At 45.5% G+C, this 19717-nt stretch overlaps 1 protein-coding gene across 2 annotated transcripts in view; it reads left to right on the forward strand.

Moving 5' to 3' along the window:
* Positions 1-19717, forward strand: part of Dhx32 (DEAH-box helicase 32 (putative)) — a 64468-nt gene that overhangs the window by 37322 nt on the left and 7429 nt on the right. For both annotated transcript variants that reach the window (XM_052196534.1, XM_052196526.1), the window contains exons 3-7: positions 3158-3351; positions 9077-9449; positions 13037-13282; positions 14849-14948; positions 15033-15191. In XM_052196534.1, the coding sequence (XP_052052494.1) occupies positions 3158-3351; positions 9077-9449; positions 13037-13282; positions 14849-14948; positions 15033-15191 (1072 nt within the window). The remainder of the gene's footprint in view (positions 1-3157; positions 3352-9076; positions 9450-13036; positions 13283-14848; positions 14949-15032; positions 15192-19717) is intronic.

Consider the following 19717-nt stretch of genomic DNA (forward strand, 5'->3'; position numbering starts at 1 on the left):
GAACATTGCAGCCTGCAGTTTCAAGGCTGACTGTTATTATCCACATGTAATGGACACGTCTTCCAGGCTGTGTAATTAGCTGTGGTTTCTGCTGGGCTGTGCCTTTGGTTGCTAAGTAAACATCTGCACTCTGAGCGAAGCAAGCATGTGCTCCCTCCTCCACCAGTGTTCTGTCTGCCCTGTAGATGGCCTTTCCCAATCACCTGGGCTTGCTGATTCAGCTAGACCGGCCAGTGAGCCCTAGGATCTGCCTGCCTCTTCCTCTGCCTCCAGAGCTGGGATTACAGAGGAGTCTTTTTTTCACATCAGTGCTGGACATGAACGCAGGTCCTTGTGCAACACAGCATGCATGTCATCTGTGGAATAAAGTGCACCTGCCCCCCCCCTTTGTTCTTTTTTATTCAGTCTAGGACCTCAATCTATAGCATGATATTCTACACACATTTGAGTCTTCCATCCTCCACTAAGCCTTCCTGGAATACCCTCACAGACATGCCCCAGGGTGATTTTAAGCCCTATCAGCTTCTCCATGAAGGTTTTAACCATTATATTACACCAAGGAATGAAGAAACAGAATTTTATGTGAATTTCTATTTAGGCCAGTGATTTTTGAAAGAACTCAAGATAGACTATTTAAGATCATAGAAATTTTAAATATTTCTGGAAAAGTACAAGACACTGTTTTGCTTGCTTAACAAATATTAACTGATAACTGGGATAACTTGGTGATGAAGAGTCTGAGTCTCTGCTCTCACAGTTTAGTCTATGCTGGACTGGAACAGAGGGCTTGAGGAGCCTGCAGCTCTGCAATGATAACCATCCTACCACAGCACTCCCCACCCCACCACTCCCCACCCCACCCCACCACTCCCCACCCCACCACTCCCCATCCCAGGCCTGCCAGCTGTTTATCAGCACATCAGGATCTACAGCAGTGAGCCTTGGAGAAAACTAACGAGTTGCTCAGACTTAGAGGGTCAGTCTCCTCTGTTGTGTGAATTGTTTCACAGATAAGGAAACTGAAGTATAGGGAAAAACTGCTCCTGGGTGCCCAGCTCATTCCTGAGTTAAGCAGAACAAAGTAGGCAGTGAATACATAATGACTTGATAGTTTTCTGTATGTTGACGAGGTTGCCCTGGAGTGTAGAAGATTACCTTTGTGTATTTAGTCATGACAGATATGTAACTCATTTTGGAATTACTAACATTTTCAAATTACTATGAGAATTAAAATCTAACAGTTCCATAATGAGTCAGTCACAGTAGCAAACCTCAAGATAATCTAAAAATGTTAACAGGTTTTTTACTGCCCAGATCAGTTTTTAAAATACTCTTGAACCGATAGTATACCTACCTGTACATACATATTTAATCCCAGCACTCAGGAGGCAGAGCAGAGGCAGAGGCATCTCTGTGAGAATCTCTGTGAGTTCAACACCAGCCTGGTCTACAGGGTGAGTTCCAGGATAGCCAGGGTTACACAGAGATTACTCCTCTGTCTTGGAAAAAACAAAACAAACAAAATAAAAACACCCACAGACTTTTTTTTTAAAGATTTATTTATTTATTATATGTAAGTACACTGTAGCTATCTTCAGACACCAGAAGAGAACTTAAGATCTCTTTACAGATTTTTGTGAGCCACCATGTGGTTGCTGGGATTTGAACTCATGACCTTTAGAAGAGTAGTTGGTGCTCTTACCTGCTGAGCCATCTCTCCAGCCCCCACCCACAGACTTTTTAAGAGTCATGTACCAAAGCATAATTTATCAACAGTGCCTGAAGATTATAGTGTACAAAATAAATTTGGTACCTTCTACTATAATTCTTGCACAAATCAATTTGCTTAAAAGTCAATTGATCCATGACACATTTTATTTTTAACCATTAAATTTTATTTATTATTTTTTTAGATTTATTTTATGTGAGTACACTGTAGCTGTCTTCAGTTACAGAACTTAAGATATCATTACAGATAGTTGTAAGCTACCATGTGGTTGCTGGGAATTGAACTCAGGACTCTGGATGAGCAGTTAGTACTCTTAACCAGCCCCTATTTTATTATTATTATTATCATCATCATTATTTGTGTGTGTGGGGGGGGTGTTGCCTGCATGCTTGTCTCTGTACCACATGTATATCTGGTGCCCATAGAGGTCAGAAGAGGGCACCAGATTCCCCTGAAATTGGAGCTAGAACTACAGACAGTATGAACCACTCCGGGAATTAAACCCAGGTCCTCTGAGGAGCAGCCAGTGCTTTACCTACTGAGTCATCACTCCAACTGTCTAACACAGGTCACATGAAAGGGTTTTGAAAATAAAATGCCTGAAGAGCAGCTTTTCTTGAAATTGACTCTAGACAAGTTAGTGTTTCACTAGGTTAAGTTTTAATTACAGTCAGATAATAAATTGGCAAAATATTTTAGCTTTCATTAGTAGAGCCATGTTAAGCAGGCTAATTTGGGTATTGTTATAATTGCATGAATTTAAATGCTTTAATTTGGGTTATTTTGTATTTAAATGCTATTTAATATTGCATTCTTTACAGCATAATAGCTCCTACAAAGTTGTAGTTTTGATGGGGCCTTCTTATTACTAGAAAACATAATTTGTGACTACATGAGTCTCTCAAAGCTGGCACCGGTTGGAGGTGAGGGACTGCTCATCAGCTAAGAGGGCTTGCTGCACCGGAGAGGGCCTGGGCTCTGTACCCCGGATGGCTCTAGTTCTCAGAGATCCAACACCTCCTCCTGGCCTCTGAGGGCACTGCATGCACAAGGTGCACACACATCAGCAAAATACTCACACACATAAACAGATCTAAAGCATTTTAAGAGGCATAGGTTTAATTTTTTTTCATGTCTTTAACTGCCTTTCTAAAATCTGTAAGTCAAAACGTAATGGTTTCTGGTTTTTGATAATACCTGTATGTTCTTAACTTCATTAGCAGTTAAAGTCATAGTAGGTATTGCTCAGAGCTCTACTAAGTAAGGATTAATAATGTGCCTGGCACCATCTGCTGGTAATTAACTGGTGAAAGAAAAAGATCTTAGAGAACTTGAAGCCAGCCATGAGAAAGAGCTACTCCTCTGTGCTTTGAGCTTGTCTGTCTTTCCTAGCAAGGGCTGATCCTGTGTCATTTTTCCCTGTCAAAGGTTCCTCAGTGGTGTGCTGAATATTGCCTTTCCATCCATTACCAGCACGGGGGCGTGATATGCACACAGGTCCACAAGCAGACGGCAGTCCAACTGGCCCTGCGGGTAGCTGATGAGATGGATGTTAATATTGGCCATGAAGTCGGCTATGTGATTCCTTTTGAGAACTGCTGCACCAGTGAAACAATCCTGAGGTTTGTATGTAGACACTTCACCACAGCCTAGGTGCCTCTTTCTCGGCTTGGATTCTATAATCCTCAGAGCGTTGGCCTGGCCTTCTGCATGTCAAGCTCCTGGTGTAATGACTGCCTTCTGTAGCCTGACACACACCCCTCCCTTGTTTTCCCTACCTGGCATCTCCCTTGTCTCTTGTCTAAACTTCTGTGATTATAATCCTCAGGGAGGAAAATTACAACTTGTTAGTTTCACTCAAGACTTTCCATTTCGTACTTAGAGAGCTGTATCTCCTGGTGAGTCCAGAAAGGAGGTTAGTGGGGAAATGAGGCACAGATCTCTTTAGAGTCCTTCCTGTTGATTAGGGACATCAAGTTCCTAGAGACAAGTCCAATTTTAGTCATCAGAATATCTCCAACCAGCAAAAGCAGCAGCCTCTACCAGCCCTCTCCGGGTTCTCAAATTTACACATTCTTAAGCATCCCCAGAATTCCAAATGTAAACTATCTGCAGCTGGCAAAAATCATGCCCCTCCTAGCACAAGACAATCCTAGTCAGCAGCTGTGGACAATCTGAAGCAGGCCCATACCCCACACCTGGGATACATACTCATATAACTGGGTTCTTAAATGGAAGTCCTCATTCCGCCCATCACTGTACTTGTCCTGTTGTCTGTCATGTCTTCTAGGATTGGCCAATTCTTTCTAGTCACTCAGAACTCAATGCAAGGGTCACCTGCACCAGGAGGGCTCCCCCGACCTTGTGGGGTGACCTATCTTTGAGGCCACAGTAAGTTAGGTTATCCGATGTTTGAGTTAACTTTCTTTATCAGAGGCTTCCAAGGGCTGGCTTCAGAGCAGGAAAGAGAAATGCAGAGAGAACTGAAGGAGAGAGCTGGAAAAGTAACTTCTCAAGGCCGGGGCTTCTCTATCTCATAGACAGACAGCGCCTGTGCCTATCCCACTCTGCAAGGAGTGGCCAAAGCTGCTTGCAGCCAGAAGTGACCACCCGATGGCTTCAGGTGTCCTGGACACTTGAGATCAGAATATACTGGTCTCAGGGCCAAAATATCTGCACCCCACTAACCCACTCATTTGGCATGCTGTGTGTGGGCCTCATGTTGCCTAGTGCTGCTTCAGCATTACAGGGCAGGGATGGCACTCTGCACACTGCTATCTCTGCATCTGATATGCTTGTCCTGGGGAGGATGTTCCCTAGCTTGTTGGTGGGAGGAGGGAGTACTGCCCTGGCCCAAGCTTTGAAGGCCATTCAGAACACCCTTATGACTCACTCTGTTAGAACTAAGTGTCCAGCCATAGGGAGTGTTTAGGCCAGTAACACCTTGATCTATAAATAAGGTTCTTCAGGCTGTTTTGCCTATATAAAAATTCACAATGTGCAAAACTATTGGGCATATGCATGCTTGTAAGTTACTACTATATACAGGTCACATACAAAAGAAAAGCACCCCTTCCCTGCCTCTTAGGAACTCACAAACTAGTTGGAGATTGGAAAACAGGACAAAGGAAGCAACAGGAGAGGGAAGGGGGTAGTGCTTAAGCTTAGCATTTTCAGTCACTATTTTTGACTTAGGAGGGGTGTTGAGAAAAGTCTCATTCTGTAGCCAAGGCTAGTCTAAAGTCCTCCTGCCTCCTCCCCCAATCTAGGACTGGAGACCACTGCCACACCCCCTTTATTTTTTCATTCTTTGAATTGGCCTTTGAAATGTCTATTTTAATGGAATAATGGCTTCAACTAAGTACTGCAGTCACTGCATCTAGACTTCGAAAGCCTTTGGAAAGAACTTTGGAAAGGTTTTTATGTTAATGGATGTGGAATCATAATTTTAAGTTGTTGTTGTTATTAAGGAGGTCATGAAAGTACTTATCCTGGGATGTATTGTCATTGTAAGGGGGTAGTAGAACATACTTTTTAAATATCTGTATGTTTTGGATTTGACATTAATAAGATTATTTTAAACACTGGGTTCTATCAGGCAGAGAAAATATTGAGTTTTCGGGTTAAAGTGTTGACTCTGAGTGGGAGCCCTGAGGCTTGGGGTAAGCTGTGGCTCGTGTAGATGGAATGTTCTGGCTACTGCAGGTTCTGTTCTCTGCTGTTCAGACTGCCTTTCCCTATAGTCACTGTAAGAGCGTGTTAGCAGGACACAGGAAGGGTCTGAGCCCGAAGGCGGCCCAAAGATTTAAAAACCCCTTCAGTAAAAGAAAATAATAACCCTACTTTCTCCCAGAATGCTGTCTGCCTCGGATGCCTCGTGGCTATACAGCCAGTCTCCAGCTTTCTAGCAGGGACTCTGTGTAAGTCCCCGCCCGGAGCTGGGTCCACTCTCTAAGGAGTAACTGGCTGAGAAGATAGGCCCGAAGCATAATGTGGGTGGTGGCTAGTTTACCATTATAATTAAATGTAATTAAATCTTTAGAATATTTACCAGAACCATCCTGGAGTAGTATGCTGGCTATGATGTTGAGTGTCCTCAGATGGATTGGCAATCTAAGTCGCAGATGTTTCTTAATGGGCCAGGGCCTCACACGTGCTGGGCAGTGCTCTACCACTGAACTGCTTGCCAGCCTTACAGTCAGAAACTGAAAATCATCACTGATTAGAGAAGCTAGTATTCTGTATTCAGTTTATCTGTTCTGTTTTCTTTGTAACCAGTACTGGGCATAACATAAATACCTAAAGAGATAGCATTGCCTGCTGCCTGCTGCCTGCCTGCCTTTTGCTTTTTTAATGATATTTAAAAAAAAAAAAAGTTTAGCTCTTTAAGCTTTTTTTCTGGCCTTTCCAGATAGTGGATACCTAAACACTACATACCTGAAAGTGTTTTGTTCTCTATATGCCACAGTCTCCTGTGCATCGGGACTCGCATGCAGTGGGTCTCCTGGGCAGTGGGTGTGGCTCTTAAACCTCTTCAGTTTTCAGAACTGAAGACTTTCCAGTTTTCATTAGAGATGAACTCAATATAAAACATTTCAGAAAAAGAAGAAAAAAATTTCAGAAGATACAAATAGTAATACAACTTTTTAATATGTTATTTTTGACTCTTGAGAATTTAAGGTGCTAACTGTGTTACATTACCTGTCACACTGACAGCATAGCTATGTAGTTACCATGACAACATTTTTAAAGCATTGTTCACATGGAATCTTATTAATGTGACAATGACAAATGAATCTTTCCAAGCCTGGTGGAACATACCTTTAATCCCAGAATGCCAGAGGCAGAGATAGGTGGATCTCTGAGGACAGGAGAGTCTGCATAGTGAGTTTCCAGCCCAGCCAGTTTACAGGGTGGGTGGGGGCCAGGGAGAGGGAGGGAGAGAGAATTGCATCATCATGCTTAATTTAGTTGAGTTTTAAATAGGCCACTGATCTCTCTCCTTTGAACCAAGGCTGGATATATTTACATAACTCATGCCTCCTCCACTTTAAAGGAAGCACAGCTTTGAGGAGGCTGAGTGCTGACTAGATGGTTACTCAGCTGAGCTTTGCTGAAAATGAACAAGGTCGTATTTGGGACATGAACGAGCTGACATGAACATAATTTGCTTTGAAATAGGGCAGCAGTAGCTTGGGTCTTCTGTCTTAGTTAACCTTGGCTTCTAGAAGATTCCTGGAAAGCTAGATTTTAGATGCAGTTGTCTGCATCTTGCATGAAATGCAATAATATTGTATTCAGAAAAACCTTACTCTTGGGCTGGAGAGATGGCACAGTGATTAAGAGCACTGACTGCTCTTTCAGAGGTCCTGAGTTCAACCACTTGGTGGCTCACAACCATCTGTAATGAGATCTGATGCCCTCTTCTGGTGTGTCTGAAGACAGCTTTTAAGCTGTCTTTATTTATTTAATCAGTGTACTTAAATAAATAAATAAATCTTAAAAAAAAAAAAAAACCACCTTCACTCTTAGGTTTAATCATTTAGGAATAATCCACAATTGGATACTGCTCACGTGGTAAGACACAGGATGAGTCTATATGAACAGAAGGGCAGAGCAGGAAGCTTTGATCTCATAAAAGTGAAAGGAAGAACAAATCTAAAATCTTACTATCCAGACCCTGGTGCCCGAGGAATTAGTCTCTGATTTGATAACAGCATCAAATATTTGGTTCACACTGGACTGGATATGGTGGTGTTTGCCTTTAATTCCTATGTGTAGTAGGAAGTTTGAGGTTAACCTGGGCTACATTGTAAGTTCCAGGCAAGCCATGGCTATATAGTAAGACCCTGTCTCAAAAGCCAACAAACAAAACAAATCCAACCCTGACCCTAGCTTTGTGACCCTTGCTAGTCTCCTTAAACTATTGGCCCATTTTCTTCATTTATAAACAGGAGGGGCAACATCTTCCCTCAGGATTTATCCCAAAGATTAAGTGAGAAATGTATCTATTGGCCCAGGGCCCAAAGTAGGAACTTTCTGAAAGGAAAGGCTTGCTTCCCTACTCTCTGTCCTCCCTTGAAAGGGTATTGAGCACTAGGTCGGGGTCCCCACTCCGCCAGGGTCCCCAGTTCCATCAGGTTTGGCTTGTCTGAGGACTTCACTATATTCAAAACAGTCTCCTTACAACTGAAGCTTACCACAGTGAAGCAGAGAGCCGAGCCCACCAGTGATCTGTGAATAGGTCTCCTGGGGGGGGGGGGAAGAAGGCACGTGTTCACAGGATTCCTAGGCTGATGCAGCCACCTGCCAGTTTGGGGCAGGGTGGAAGCTCTCCCCAAATTCAAGCTAAATGTCAGCCAAGGGCCAGCATTGCAAGCAGACCCATCCAACAACCTCAGTCTTAAGTGCTGGGAGGGAGAGGTGGAGAATTCATAAAGCTTCCTCTCCAAACAGTAATCTGTATGCATATACAGTAGTATCTGAAAGAAGTCTTCATGGCAGTGGATCATTACCATGGGGCCTGTAATATCTCAAAGGCTCTTGGGGCTTGGGGGGGTTGGGGTGGAGGGTGGGGTAGGGGGGGTAGGTATCTATTAAATCACTAAAAGGAGGCTGAAGCTGGGAAATTTTGAATTTGAGACCAACATCTCAGACAAACAAAATCACTAATGCTCTCCCTGCCCCATGAGGCATGCTAGCCAGTTTGCACAAGTACTCCAAACCGAAGATTACTGTATAGCTACTTCCCTTTGCTCTTATTCAGCAACATTTTAAACTTAATGATGTTAGCACCTTGGTGACAACAGTTCCCACCAGCAACCCCAGTGTGCGTCTTAATGTGAGTGACTGGGCCATGAGCCCAGAGTTCTTTCCCTGTAAAGTGTATGGTAGTACCCAGAGTTCCACAGGACAGGAAGGGGAGGTACCTGTCCAGTTAAGATGTTCCATGGCAATATTGTTTAGTTTACAAAGCCGCAGGCAAATGCTACATGTATTTATTATCATGTGTACCAGTGAGTTTGCATAGACTTGAGATTAACAGCAGGACCCTGGGTTGTGGTGATCACTGGTTACAGACCTCTGTAAGGAAAGGCCTCTGACCAGGGGTTCTGTGGTGAGCCTTGAGGACTCACTGAACATGTACAAAGGACATTTAAAATGTTTTTATGTGGGCTTGTGTGCTGTGGCCCTTCAGATTCTATCGCCTTAAAGGAATTTTGGCTCCAAGAAAAAAAAAAAAGTAACCAGTGCCCAAAAAAGGGCAGAGCATTGGTGTGTATTTTAGGGAGTCCTTTACATGGTGATCTCAAGAATTCTCTAACTTGGAATGTGTCTTCTGTGTAGGTACTGTACTGATGACATGCTGCAGAGAGAAATGATGTCCAATCCTTTCCTGGGTAGCTATGGTGTCATTGTCTTGGACGACGTCCATGAGAGAAGCCTGGCGACTGACGTGCTGCTTGGACTCCTTAAAGATGTGCTCCTGGCAAGACCAGAGCTGAAGCTCATAATTAACTGTTCGCCTCTCCTCATCAGCAAACTCAGTTCCTACTATGGAAACGTGCCTCTCATAGAAGTGAGAAATAAGCACCCCGTGGAGGTGGTGTACCTTAGTGGGGCTCAGAAGGATTCCTTCGAGTCTGTTGTACGCCTTATCTTTGAAATCCACCGCTCGGGTGAGAAGGGCGACGTTGTGGTCTTCCTGGCCTGTGAACAAGTAAGTTAAGTGGCATTCAGACCCAACCAAGTGCTGCCAAAAGGCATTTTCTTTGGGAGTTTCTCATCAGCGGCTCGTGTCTCCCATTGCATAGCCGTGTGCAGATATTCCCTATAGCACACCTCACTCTACACAAGCTGCCACACAGGTAGGATAGACTAAACCTTCCTGAGAGCCTTGCCAGTCTCTTGGGCCTGAGAGGGCATGGGTGGCATCCTTAGGATCCAGGGCCCAGCTTGGTGGAAGTTGGCTATCTCTCATGGAGACACAGTGGACACAGAGGACTCCACACTCTGCTGCCCTCTCAGCAGCACCTTCTGAAGCAGACCACTCTTAAGACTGGCAGCCTGTTCTACCCTGGCCTCCAGGGCTTCCATCCTCTCAGTATGAAGCAGGTGTGCAGGAATTCTTGTGATTAACGGGAACCACAAAGTGTTGGATAAAGGCTGGCTACAAAGGAGTGAGCTCCCGCCTTGGTGTGGATCTGCCAGAGTGGGGTTGAGGGGTGGGAGGGGGTAGCTCGGAGGTGTAACCTCAATTCAGGCTCAGAACTATAGGAGCTTGGGGTGGATGTTAAGACTTAAACTTTGTTTCCTTGGGGAAAGTAATTTAGAGTCTCATCTGCATAAGACATTTATCAGTTGTTTGTGTAGATGATACACATTCTTCTGAATATTAATCTTCTATGATGGTGATTTATTGCCTGATGTAGAATGTTTAAAAAGGCCCTTGGGGAGATAACAAAATGATTAAGGGGCAGAGTAGAGCCTGAGGAAGGAACAGCAGTGAAGTTAGGACTCTAAAACATTTGCAAGTTGAAACTGCCAGATGGAGGCCGACAGGAGAAACAGTCATCTGTGAGATGAAAATCAGAAATTTCGAAACAGCCAGGTCCAGGCAGGCCTGTAGTCACGGACTCAGCAGGCTGAACATGAGATCCTAGAATCAGAAGCCTAGGCTTCAGAATGAAACTGTCTCAAAAAAAAAAAAAAATCCCAAATGGATGCTTTGGAAACTAAAGGTCATAACAGGTTTGGGGTAGAGGTTGTCTTAGAGACTTTAATTCTTGTAAATGTAATAGAACCTCTACATCAGTGACATGGCGACCTTTAAACTGGTGGCAGTCCACAGAACTTAGAAAGTGTCCTTTCTGTTAAGAAACAGTAGGCATGGCAGTCTTTTCCCATGGAAGTGATGGTCGTGAGAGCTGCAGGGAGCTCTCACCCTCCTGGGCCCAGAATATGGAGGTGCTGCTGCCGTGGCCTGGCCAGTGCTGGCTGGACTCCTTGTCCCGGGGTTGCTGCCCCACGCCTGCTGGCTCCTGCAGACTTGCCAGAAAGCCCGAGAGCTCCAAGTCTGGATCTCCTTCCATCTGCCTCTATGCAGGCTCACCACTGTGGTGCTGATGAGTCTTCGTCAGCCGCACTCCTGGCTTAAAACAGCTCACAGCTGTTGATTGTTATTTTCCCCATGCTACTCAAAGCTGTCTTGATTTTTACATACAATTAAAACCTGCTGGTCCTTGAGTAGCATATAAGACAAACATAGAGAGCTGTCTTTTAAGAAACTCAAATTGCAGACATTGCAACTAACCGTGGTTGGGGAGTCAGCGTGCACTCTTGTTAGGTGCATCACACATCCTCTAGCTCCTGACTCAGCTCCACACCTGCTGGGAGCTGGTCCCCACAATAGTGCACGGGCTTCCAGCCTTCCTTAACCTGAGAACAAAATGTGAAATTAAGTAAAAGAGGTAAGTTGAGTTCATAGTGTGTAGTCCAACCAGATCACTGTAAGGGACCGGCAGGCCTGTGCTCAAGGGTTTGAGTTTCCTGGGAAATGCCCCCAGCTCTTAACTTATATTAACCTGTTCATACTACTCTGTATCTGCCAGTGGCTGGTTACGTCTCCTCAGTTTCATAAGTCAGACTTCCTCCGAGTCCGGGTGGCAAATCTTCCCATGCCTGACTCTTAGAGTTCTTCTCTCTGCCATTGGCGCACCTTCTATCTTTTGCTATAGGCCATAGGCCTGTTATTTTAACCAATCAGAGGGTGCCTTAGGCAGGCAAGGAAGGACAGAGACACATCTTCACACAGTGTGTATAAGCATTATCCCTATAGTTACCAAAAATTATTTTTTCAACAATATTGTAAGAGAAAGTAATTATTTCACTGCTATTTGAAGGTTTATATTGGTAAGAGATTGCTCTGAAGAGCTGAATTCCTTTTCTGTATTCTCTGAGAGTTCATGACACCTACTTGAAGCAGGAGGAATGTGGGTGTTCCCAGTAAGGCTGTCCTCAGAAAAGGTGTGTGGTAAAAGCAAGCAATGTGGATCGTTCATTTTGTCTTTTAGACATGAAGCCAAGAAGCTCTCAGTCCTCCTGCCCCATCTCCAAAGCACCAGCAAGAAAGACTTTTCTCTTACTATCTAGTTGACCAGTTTTTCACTATTTGGGATATAGACAGTTGTGCTGTTTGCTTAGTTGGAGAAAAAAATGATTTTGTCAAAGTAAAGTGTGTATGTGCTGGAGAATGCAGCCTGAGATCCAGCCTCTGGGGGGCAGCTCACCTGGCTGCCAGCAGCCTTTGATGCCTGCACCTGGTAAGGTAGATCCCTCCTCCAAACCCCTCCAGGAGACTAGACCCACTCTACAAAGGGTGTAGCAAGGAAGGCACCATGAGCTAAAGACAGGGAGAAGGGGGTGGAGCCTTAAAGCCCGCAGAGGTCGCAGGAGGCCAACTTTCAGTGAACTGATAATTCTGAGAAGCCAGGTGAGGTTCCCATTTAGTGGCTTGCCTTGTACTTTAAAAGATAGAAAAATCTGCAACGATCAAAAAAGGACTCGGGTTGAGTAACATCTATTCTCAAGTTCTATTCTTGAGAACTGTGCAGACTAAAGCACCTTACTTTCGGGCTCTCCATTTGCTTCTAATTAATTGCATGGCTGCTGATTTGTATTTTTCCCCATATGTGTGATGTGCATTTGAACAGATCATTCTAAATGTCTGCAGATGCAAGGCAACAGCAGTGGTGACCGCTTCCTGCCCACCTTGCAGCTCTTGTGCCAAAAAGGTGACCCAGGCAAGCCTCCGGTCCTGCTTTTGTACATGCTTCTATGTTTTTAATTTTTAAGTTTCATACTGTAGTCCAGGCTGGCCTTGATCTCATGGCAATCCTCCTGCCTCAGCCCCTGAGCCCTGGGAATCCAGGCATGAGCCAGCACACCCGCCTGGTATGCATTCCTTTACAGAACCTCTGGGTGCTGTTAAGCAGCGCTTAGTTCTGTTGGCTCAGAACAGTGATGGGAGGATGAAGCTGATTGCTCTGCTCTGCTGATGTGTCTGAGGAATAGCACCAAGCTGGGACGCAGTAGAATGAAGGCCATTCAGGACCAAAGGCAATGAAATCTGTAGAAATCACATTTGACTTGCCTGAAGGATGATTGCCTCTCCTTTCCTTATTTAAGGCAGCAGCCTAGATATTTCTATCTTTGTGTGTATTATTGCCTAAAACGTTATAGAATTGTGGGGTCATTTTTGACTGAAATACTGTTACTTATTCTCATGGATTTTTTTTTTCACTTTAGGATATTGAAAAAACCTATGAAATTGTGTGTCAAGAAGGATCCAACTTAAACCCAGACGTGGGAGAGCTGGTGGTCATTCCTTTGTATCCCAAAGAGAAATGCAGCCTGTTCAGGCCATTGGATGAAACCGAGAAAAGATGCCAAGTGATTCAGAGACGGGTGGTGCTGACCACCAGCTGCGGGGAGTCTCTGATCTGGAGCCACACGGTCAAATTTGTTATTGATGTTGGTCTGGAAAGAAGGCAGGTAATTACCATCCTGGGGCCCAAGTTGGCCAGACATCACTGGCACCCACTTGCTGAAAAATGAAGGTACACTGTGGCTCAGGACTCTCTTTATTGAGTCAGATGTTCTTGGAGCAGTTGCAGCCATCAGTTAACATCTTGGCTGAATCTCATTAGCATATTGGTAGTCTGGAAACAGATTAATTGAGGGTCAGATGTTTGAGGAAATATCAAACTTTAGCATAAAGGTATTAGTTCCTGTCTACCTGCCTCCTTCTCTTCCTTCCCTTCCTTCCCTTCCTTCCTTCTCCTTTTAACTGGGGATTAAACCAGGGTCTGCCACTTAGTAGCCCAGTGCCCAATGCCTTGTGTCTTTAGGTAAGCTACTAGCATATTACATTATTTGAATTTTGGAGTTTCTCTGGTATATTGTATCTAGTTGTCCATTTATTGGTATAATTAGCATCTTCAGAGAAATTGGTTTCAAGTGAATTGACTAACTTTTGAAAATATCTGATAAATGGACAATGTTTTAATTCTATTTTTTTCTTTTTATATATAATTTATTTATTTTATGTGCACTGGTGTTTTGCCTGTATGTATATCTGTGTGAGGATGTCAGATCTTCTGGAACAGGAGTTATAGACAGGTGTAAGCAGCCATGTGGGTGATGGAAATTGAACCAGGGTCCTCTGGAAGAGCGGCCAGTGCTCTTAACCAGTGAGTCATTGCTCCAGCCCCCTAATTCTAAATTTTTTAGAACATAGTTGGGCAGTGGTGATGCACATCTTTAATCCCAGCACTCAGGAGGCAGAGGTAGGTAGGTCTCTGGTCTACAGAGCAAGTTCCAGATCCGTCCTGTCTCAAAAAATGAACAATAATAAATAAATTATTATAAATGAAATAACTTAATGCAAGTTATTTGTATCCAGGGTCCCTTGAAGCAAGAGGCACCTTGAAGGTGTCTCTTTTGAGCCAGCATCTTGCCCTGCAGCCTGGCTGCCCTTCATCCTCCAAGCGCTGGGACTTTAGTGTCGCACTGCCACACCTGGTTTGTTCACATCAGTCTTCAGTTACTGTTGTAGAACACAGACTGTCAGTTGCCCTTCTAAGTCACATGCAAGAGTAACTATTAGTGTGGTGTGGCATTTGCAGTAGGTGTACTACCCAGAAAACCCCATGTGTGTCATAAGCATGAGTCTACTGAAGTCACACTCAGCCTGAACAAAACATCAGCCCCTTGAATGGAAATCCTTTCTTTCATGTGGCAGTGTGTGTGTGTGTGTGTATGTGTATGTATGCATGTGTGTGTGTGTGTCTGTCTGTCTGTCTGTCTCTCTGTTTGTCTCAGGACAGGGGTCCTCACTCACCAGCATGAGGCTGATGGCAGGTGATTCTGAGGTCCTGTGCTACAGAGTGCAGTGGAAACAGGAAGCTTGCAGATTCTATCACAGAGTGTGTGGTAGACACCAAAGAGCCTGACAGCATTTCTGGTGGTGCTGGGGGTGGGGACACGTGCTGCAGGGCAGTCACTGTGGGTAGAGGCAGGTGAGTTTCCAGGAGCTAATGTGCTGTGTTTCTGTTAAAGGTATACAACCCCCGAATCAGAGCCAACTCCCTAGTCCTGCAGCCCATCAGCCAAAGCCAAGCAGAGATCCGGAAGCAGCTCCTCGGGTCTTCTCCCTCAGGTAGTGTGGTAGGCACAATAGCAGTGTCAAGTCCACCAGGGATGCCACAGCAACACTGAAGCCATTTCCCTTCACTTTTTAAAGGAAAACTTTTCTGTCTGTACACTGAAGAATTTGCTTCCAAAGACATGAGGCCACTTAAGCCCGCAGAGATGCAGGAAGCCAACCTGACCAGCATGGTGCTCTTCATGAAGAGGGTGGACATCGCAGGCCTGGGCCGCTGTGACTTCATGAATAGGCCAGGTAGCTTTACACTCTGGTTTTCTTCCTATTCCTGCCATTTCTTCCTGCCTGCCTTGGCTCCTGACAACACGAAGCACCTATCGCTGTAAGCCAGCATGTGGTTCGCTCAGTGCTGACCGAAGAAATTATCTCAAAATGTAAAAGGACAAAAGAGTGTCTTATGTTTTTGGACACTGGAACCAGAAGGACTGGCCAGTATAAGGAGGGACAGTGGGCAGTGATATCTAAGGGCAAGATGAACAGAAGGTAAAGGATGCATTCCCAGTGGCTTGGGAGTCCTCCTCATGGATCATATTAGCACCTGGGAAAACCCGCTCAGATTTCAGTCCTTTGCAATTCAGGTCAAACACTTAAGGGAGGGGAGATTCTTGAAGCAAGATTGAGACATTTGAATCCCAATCTGAGTGGTTTCTTCTAGGGGTTTACTGGGTCTTCTGCCCTGGCTTTCTCTTGTCCCCAGAGCTACTGGAATGCGGAGGGAAACAAAGGCCAGTGAAGCCAGGCCAAGCCACTGCTACCTGAGGGACAGCCACCTGTGCCTGAGGCAAAGCAGTATTAACTACTCAAAAGGAAGCCAGCTTGTGGCTTTCTCTGCACACCCAGTTGGCTTATCCTCTCTGAGGCAGGGTGAGGTTATATCCCTCTCCAGCTCTGGGTACAGTGTCTGGGAGATGGTGGCAGCCACACTTGTCAGCAACCAGCTGAGGAAGGTCTGCCAGCAGCCACAGTCTGTGCATCTCATCTGTTTAAGCCCTGGCCTGCTCTCTAAACACTTGGCAGTTTATATGTGTTTACTGGTGTGTTAAATCACTTCAGACAGCAGCCCAGTGGCTGGATGGACTCTGGGTTTTTTGCTCCACTTTATAGATGAGAAAGCAAGTTGCTAGATTCAGGGCAACTCATAGATGGAGCGGGTGGCAAATGGCCTTTTCCTACTGAAAGTTCCTGGGTGGTTTTCCCTCTGGTCTCTGGAGCTGAGGTCGGTGCTCCTTGCCGAGCACGGGCAGCAGGAGTCTATAGATAATGAGTGGAAGAGCCCGGCCAGAGCTCCCCATTTCCCCGCCCAGCATGCTCCTTGCACTGATGGGGACCGAGCCATGTGGCCGTGGCCGGGAGACACTAGGCCGTCAGCAGGGCCCCTCTTCTCTCACCTGCTTTCTTCTGTGACTTGAAGCTTAGCGTTTTGCTTCTATTTATGTGAAAATAACTTCATTTCCCCACACTTTTGGCCAGCAGTTAAACTTTTCCATGATGCTCACCTAGAAGGAAGTAACAATCTGCCTGTAATGTCTGTGTCCTTCGCCACATTTTGCAAGACAGATAAGTAGGAGGCAGGAGAATTTGAAATGGGAGCCGTGCGACCCGGGCTTGTTCATGTGCTCTCCGTCACCTTGTCCTGACCCCAAGGATGACATCTATGGGAGAGTGTGTCACCCACTTCCTCCTCTCTCATGATAGCTCATGAACCTCATGTGTGTTGGCATTTGCCACAGGTGGATCTGCTGCAGTGATCCTTCCAGAAGCCACCTTTTTAGAAAGGTTTTCACTGTTTATGTTGCTTTTACATTTTGTTGCTAGGGGCTGAACCCAGGGCCTGAGCATCCTATGATGCTCTACTTCTGAGACACATTCCAGACTAGACTCTGTCATGATAGGGATGGGCCCCAGAGAACGCATGCTGGGCATGCGCTGTGCCTACCACTGAGCTACAGCATTAGCCCAAGTGCACTTCACCCGTTAACGTTGCCATTCAGCCTGCTGCTCCTGTCTTGGTGCTCTCAGCGTCTTTCTGCTCAGGACAGGGGATATTTGATGGACTAGATGTGAGGGGAGAAGTAAGAGTAGGCTTGCAAGAGGGTTCTGAAGAAGTCAAACATCAGAGATACCTGAAAGGAAGCAGGCGGCTGAGCTATGGGCTCCCTGCTCTCTGCTGGGCTCCCCATCCCTGCCTGTGTGGCTCCTGCTTGCCGCTTACTTCGTGAGGTTTCAGACTGATAAGTGGGAACAAAGGGGTCAGAGTCACCATTTATTTTTGGCTCCTGACAATATGAGCAGCTGTTTTCTGCTGTGCTTGGGGAAATGTAGCTGTGGATGAACTCTGACTCATTTTGGAAACAAAAAAAGTATAGAAGATGCTTGTGGCCGATGCATTTAATTCAACTTATAATTGAAATGTACAGGCACAGCAAGCTCTCTGGCCTTTTCAGGATCTGTGAACCGTGTGGAAATGGTCTTGGCAGGACTAGGCTACTGGCAGTTAAGCGAATTCCCTCGGCATGGGTCTCTCTCCAGAAACACTAAATCCAGGGGTTCTTGTCTTGTCTTGTTTGCTTGCTTGTTTTGTTCCTTCTCCTTGGCTGCTTAAGAAATGAGCCCAGGACCAACTGAGTGCCTCAGCAGAAACAGATGGCTGAGACTGTTACTGCCCTTGGAAGGTGAAGGTAACCTGGACAGGGATTTGGAGAGAAACCAGGCAAATCTCTATGCTCTGATTCAGAATTTGTTTTAACTTGTTGCAGATAAAACTAGTTTTCAGATGACCAGAATTTCTGAGACTTGAAAAGAAAAATGAAAGCCAGGCATGGTGATGTGTGTCTATAATCATAGCACTTACAAAGTGGAGGTAGAGGCAGGAGAGTCAGAAGTTCAAAGTCAACCAGGATAGGTTATTTTTCTGCCAGTGAAATGATCCAATTCAAGCCAGATTAGAGTATATTAAAGGCAAGTTTATTGGGAAGATGTTCTGGGAGGGAGGGTTCATAGGGCCCCAAGGACTGAGGCCAGGGGAGTCGCCATGGGGAGAGGAAAGGGAGAGAAAAGGGGTGTGGTGAGCACAGAGAGAAAATAAGTAGTGGGGGCAAAATGTCTGGAATATATAGATAGGAGCATCTGGGGGAAGGGCAGCCTATCCCCAGGGCTGGAAAGTCCAACATTGGGCTAGGGTCTGAGGGATACCAGGAGAACCTGGAGGCCAGGTCTGAAACCAGAAGTTGGTGGGGAAGAAGGGAGAGAGGAGGGAGAGAAGGAAGGGAAGGGACAGGAAGGAAGAAAGGAAGGGAGGGAGAGAAGGAGGGAGGGAAGGAGGAAGGAAGGAAGACAGAAAAATGAACTGTACCCACTCAGACTTGTAGCTTGGTGTATGCAACAAGGCAAGGTACTGAAGAGAACACACGGCACTGGCAGGGCCGGACTCCTCATTGCAGAGAGGGGTCCAGCTCTGCAGCAGCCCCATCAGGGCTCAGGTGCACACTTTCTACTAGAAGGTTCCTGAGTTGGTGAACCTGGAGCCTCTGTCACCACAGCCATACTCCAGAGGCATTTGTGAGGACGCCTGCAAGTCTGTAAAGCATTGAAAGCGCAGATTGGTCCAAGTGCCCTAGTCTGCCCTAGAGAGTGAGAGACCCCCACCTGCTGCTAAGCTCAGTCTGCACAGCTGCACCTGGAGCTTTAGACAGGGACTCCACTCTGCAGGCAGGATGCATGCTGCAAGTTACCTCTGAACAGGAGAGCTAAGCAGTGGTGCAACCACTGCACCTGCAAAGACCATAGCTAGGGTTTTGCTGTTATTACTTCTTTATTTTTATTACATTTCTTTGTAATTCTTCTACAATGTGTATTTCAGGGTGCCGTTCAGGCTGTTGGACTTGTGCTGCAGGTATTTCCCCACTGAACTATCTGGTCTGACTGCTAGGTGCCGCACAGACACTATTGTTTGTGCGAAAGCCACACAGAATTCACCTTCAGAGGGGTGTGTGTGTGTGTGTGTGTGTGTGTACAAAGAGGAACATTCCAAGAACAGTTCCCAAGATGAAAGCTATTGAAGCACCTTGGAAACATTAAGAAAGTCATTTTACAGATAGTGAAAACTTAATAAGGAAGGAAGTTAGAGGCATGGAATAGAAATAGTTTTAATATAACTGCAATCAAGGTACCAAGTGACTGCCTCGGGCTCATGTCAGTTAGTTCATGTATTTTCATCCTTCAGAAAAGGAACCAGGCCTCAATAAATGCTTGGCATTGCAGGTCTGAGCGACTCCTAGCTGCCCAAAGCTACCTACCTCGACTGCAGAAGGCACTTCCCATGGTGTGCAAACAGTGTTCACACTTTCCATGGTGTGCAAACAGTGTTCACACTTTCCATAGATATGCAAACAGACAGTGATCACAGTGATTAGGAGATATCATCACAGTGCCCCTGAGAAGGGCTTCTAGATACTAATAAGCCCACTGGCCTTGCCCTTTTAGAGTCATGTCAGCTGTGCTGGAGGAACATGGTTTCCAGAAAGACATTGCTCATTAAACAAATATGGAACCAGCTGTCTAGCCACTCAACCTTGGCCAGACAAGAGAGGTTCAATTGTGAAAGTTCTTCACACACCAGGTTCTAGGAGTGTGGCCTGTGACACTCACAGAAGCTGTTCCCCCTGTCCTCCTCAGACCCAGGCTCTTAATCCCATTTCCAAAACCCCAAAGCTTATAGAGTGCACACCATCAAAACAAGCACATCTCTCAATCTTCAAGGTCTT

The sequence above is a fragment of the Apodemus sylvaticus genome, chromosome 1 (assembly GCF_947179515.1).
Source record: "Apodemus sylvaticus chromosome 1, mApoSyl1.1, whole genome shotgun sequence".
Taxonomy (NCBI): Eukaryota; Metazoa; Chordata; class Mammalia; order Rodentia; family Muridae; genus Apodemus; species Apodemus sylvaticus.